The sequence below is a fragment of the Poeciliopsis prolifica genome, unplaced genomic scaffold, assembly GCF_027474105.1.
Source record: "Poeciliopsis prolifica strain line A6 unplaced genomic scaffold, Auburn_PproV2 SCAFFOLD034, whole genome shotgun sequence".
Classification (NCBI taxonomy): domain Eukaryota; kingdom Metazoa; phylum Chordata; class Actinopteri; order Cyprinodontiformes; family Poeciliidae; genus Poeciliopsis; species Poeciliopsis prolifica.
This window is the reverse complement of record NW_026562409.1, coordinates 1,137,407-1,141,504: the sequence shown is the minus strand read 5'-3', so window position 1 is coordinate 1,141,504 and position 4,098 is coordinate 1,137,407. Positions and strand designations below refer to the sequence as shown.

The 4,098-nt window shown below is 57.0% G+C and overlaps 1 protein-coding gene across 1 annotated transcript; it reads left to right on the top strand.

Moving 5' to 3' along the window:
• Window positions 1-939: 939 nt before the first annotated feature.
• Window positions 940-3,289, top strand: LOC129373804 (serine/arginine repetitive matrix protein 1-like). Its single transcript, XM_055051889.1, has 2 exons — window positions 940-2,896; window positions 2,946-3,289. Exons 1-2 carry the CDS (start codon window positions 940-942, stop codon window positions 3,287-3,289), a joined length of 2,301 nt encoding a protein of 766 aa, XP_054907864.1.
• The last annotated feature ends 809 nt before the right edge of the window (window positions 3,290-4,098 follow it).

Here is a 4,098-nt window from a genome sequence, read left to right as displayed (position 1 = left end):
CCTCTCCATCTGCCTTCTGCTCTGAAAGAGCAAACCATTTTAACCTAAATGCAGTTTCTGGAATAAAAACTACTTTGTTTTTATTTTTGCCAAAAAAATAGAATGTATAAGTTTTCTTGAAATATAATATTTCACAATGTAAATGTCAAATAAGCTTTAGGTTTTTTAAATTGCAAATTTCTTAATGCAATTTGTAATAGAGAAATAAAAGAAACACAGGAAGACATTTACTGATGAAATGATATTTAAATGAAATAGGATAATAATAATAGAAATAAAATAAAAGATCTGCTGTCACTGACCGAGACTGTTCACAATGAAGAACTGTTCAAAAGAACCAGATCGTTCATGAACGTCTCATCGCTAATCTGAACTGACTGCCCGACCAAGCAGAGCACTGAAGAGACAAAGAGGCCCAGAGTGACTCTGGAGGAGCTGCAGAGACTCAGAGCTCAGGTTGAACTGGATGAATTTGCGTCGCGGAGCGGAAAGAAAAACAGATGAAATCCTGCATCTGTTTCACCAAAGTCTTTAAAAGACTCAGCAAACCTGATTTGGTTGGAGGGGGTGAAGCTTTTTGGAGGAACCGTCGTGACGAGACACTCGGCTGGAGGAGGAGACGGAAACCCGAGCGAACGCTAATCCACCAGCAGCACAAAACCCTGATTTATCTGTATTGATTATGATGCTGGAAGAACTTTAATAGGTTTTGGTTTGTGAACAGGAAACATTTAGTTTTTAGAGAGGAGAACTGAACGGTGATTTGGGGACTTCTGCTGACCCTGTGATGGTTTGTGACATTTGGAGTTTCTGAAACACGTTTAATCTCAGGATAATTATGGCAAATCTGACGGCACTATCCATCACAGCCAATTGCAATTACCTGCATATAGATCACTGTCACACAGAAAGCGCTGCTCGGGGAGGTTCTGTGTGCGGATGGAAAACATTCTATCAAAATGCCAACAGCAACACGAGCGTCAGCCCAGAGCGCCAGCCCAGAGCGCCAGCCCAGGGCGCCAACCCAGAGCACCAGCCCAGAGCGCCAACCCAGAGCGCCAACCCAGAGAGCCAGCCCAGAGCGTCAGCCCAGGGCGCCAACCCAGAGCACCAGCCCAGAGTGCCAACCCAGAGCGCCAACCCAGAGCGCCAACCCAGAGCGCCAACCCAGAGCGCCAACCCAGAGCGTCAGCCCAGGGCGCCAACCCAGAGCGCCAACCCAGAGCGCCAACCCAGAGCGCCAACCCAGAGTGCCAACCCAGAGCGCCAACCCAGAGCGCCAACCCAGAGCGCCAGCCCAGGGCGCCAGCCCAGGGCGCCAACCCAGAGCACCAGCCCAGAGCGCCAACCCAGAGCGCCAACCCAGAGCGTCAGCCCAGAGCGCCAACCCAGAGCGCCAACCCAGAGCGTCAGCCCAGAGCGTCAGCCCAGAGCGCCAACCCAGAGCGTCAGCCCAGAGCGTCAGCCCAGAGCGCCAACCCAGAGCGCCAACCCAGAGCGCCAGCCCAGAGCGCCAACCCAGAGCGCCAACCCAGAGCGCCAACCCAGAGCATCAGCCCAGAGCGTCAGCCCAGAGCGTCACCCCAGAGAGTCAGCCCAGAGCGTCAACCCAGAGCATCAGTCCAGAGCGTCACCCCAGAGCGTCACCCCAGAGCGTCACCCCAGAGCGTCACCCCAGAGCGTCAGCCCAGAGCGCCAACCCAGAGCGCCAGCCCAGAGCGTCAGCCCAGAGCATCAGCCCAGAGTGCCAACCCAGAGCGCGAGCCCAGAGCGTCAGCCCAGAGCACCAACCCAGAGAGCCAGCCCAGAGCGTCAGCCCAGAGCTTCAGCCCAGAGCGCCAGCCCAGAGCATCAGCCCAGAGCGTCAGCCCAGAGAGTCAGCCCAGAGCGTCAACCCAGAGCCTCAGCCCAGAGCGCCAACCCAGAGAGCCAGCCCAGAGCGTCAGCCCAGAGCGCCAACCCAGAGCGCCAGCCCAGAGAGTCAGCCCAGAGCGTCAACCCAGAGCATCAGCCCACAGCGTCACCCCAGAGCGTCACCCCAGAGAGTCAGCCCAGAGCGTCAACCCAGAGCGCCAACCCAGAGCGCCAGCCCAGAGCGTCAACCCAGAGCATCAGTCCAGAGCGTCACCCCAGAGCGTCACCCCAGAGCGTCACCCCAGAGCGTCAGCCCAGAGCGTCACCCCAGAGCGTCACCCCAGAGCGTCAGCCCAGAGCGCCAACCCAGAGCGCCAGCCCAGAGCGTCAGCCCAGAGCGTCAGCCCAGAGCGCCAACCCAGAGAGCCAGCCCAGAGCGTCAGCCCAGAGTGCCAACCCAGAGCGCCAGCCCAGAGTCAGCCCAGAGCGTCAACCCAGAGCGCCAGCCCAGAGCGTCAGCCCAGAGTGTCAGCCCAGAGCGCCAACCCAGAGCGCCAACCCAGAGCCTCAGCCCAGAGCGCCAACCCAGAGAGCCAGCCCAGAGCGTCAGCCCAGAGCGTCAACCCAGAGCGCCAGCCCAGAGAGTCAGCCCAGAGCGTCAACCCAGAGCATCAGCCCAGAGAGCCAGCCCAGAGCGTCAGCCCAGAGCGTCAACCCAGAGCATCAGCCCAGAGCGTCACCCAGAGTGTCACCCCAGAGCGTCACCCCAGAGCGTCACCCCAGAGCGTCACCCCAGAGCGTCAGCCCAGAGCGCCAACCCAGAGTGCCAACCCAGAGCGCCAACCCAGAGAGCCAGCCCAGAGCGTCAGCCCAGAGCGTCAACCCAGAGCATCAGCCCAGAGCGTCACCCCAGAGCGTCACCCCAGAGCGTCACCCCAGAGCGTCACCCCAGAGCACCCAGAGCGTCAGCCCAGAGCGTCACCCCTGAGCGTCAGCCCAGAGCGCCAACCCAGAGCGCCAACCCAGAGCTCCAACCCAGAGAGTCAGCCCAGAGCGTCAACCCAGAGCCTCAGCCCAGAGCGCCAACACAGAGAGCCAGCCCAGAGCGTCAGCCCAGAGCGTCAACCCAGAGCGCCAGCCCAGAGCCTCAGCCCAGAGCGTCAGCCCAGAGCGCCAACCCAGAGCGCCAGCCCAGAGCGCCAGCCCAGAGCGTCAGCCCAGAGCGTCAGCCCAGAGCGCCAACCCAGAGCGCCAGCCAAGAGTGTCAGCCCAGATTGGCAGCCCAGAGCACCAGCCAGAGAGCCAACCCAGAGCGCCAGCCAAGAGCGCCAACCCAGAGCACCAACCCAGGGCGTCAACTCAGAGCGCCAGCCCAGAGCGTCAGCCCAGAGCGTCAGCCCAGAGCATCAACCCAGAGCGCCAGCCCAGAGCATAAGCCCAGAGCGCCAACCCAGGGCATTAGCCCAGCGCATCAACCCAGAGCGCCAGCCCAGAGTGTCACCCCAGAGTGTCACCCCAGAGCGCCGCCTGAACAGGGATTTTAACATCCCGCTCCCATGGCGCCGATCCAGATGGCAATCACACGGCCCGCTCCATCAGGAAGAGCAAACATCCTGGTGGGATTACACCCGGAAAGCTTCAGCCAGCAGGACAAACTCACCTCCACCGCGTCTTCACGGACCGGCAGGTCCTTTAACATGTCACCATGGAGTCCATTTAGTTTGAGCAGAACGCTATGAAGAAACAACTCCATGACTGTTTAGGTCCAAACAGCTTGTTCTTCCATTTCATGAGAGAAATATTCTCATTCTCATGTTGTTTGTCTGGCAGGTGTGATTGTTGGATTTTCTCCTTTCTGTCAGTTTGTTGTATTAATCCTTCAGTCTGTTTCTGTTGTCACAAGAGCTTCAACCATGAATATCAATTAAATCTGTCATATTTCGCCTGTTCTGCTCCTCTGAGTGGAAGCTGATGGGAATCTGCTCACCTGGTAAACAGCCACTCACCTTTAACTTTCATCTAGTTCTGTCATGGTAACAGATAGAAAAGTCCTGCTCATAATTTCCTCTACATGAATAAAATATTGCATGATGTGGATCAGAGCCAAACAAACATCCTTCATATCTGAATGTTATGCATGTTTTTATTTTATCTTCCTTCCTCTGCTGCCCGACAGGTGAAGAAGAAGAAATGTTGAAAATATGACCTGAGTTTGTTATTAGCCTTCAGCACAAACAGCCACCA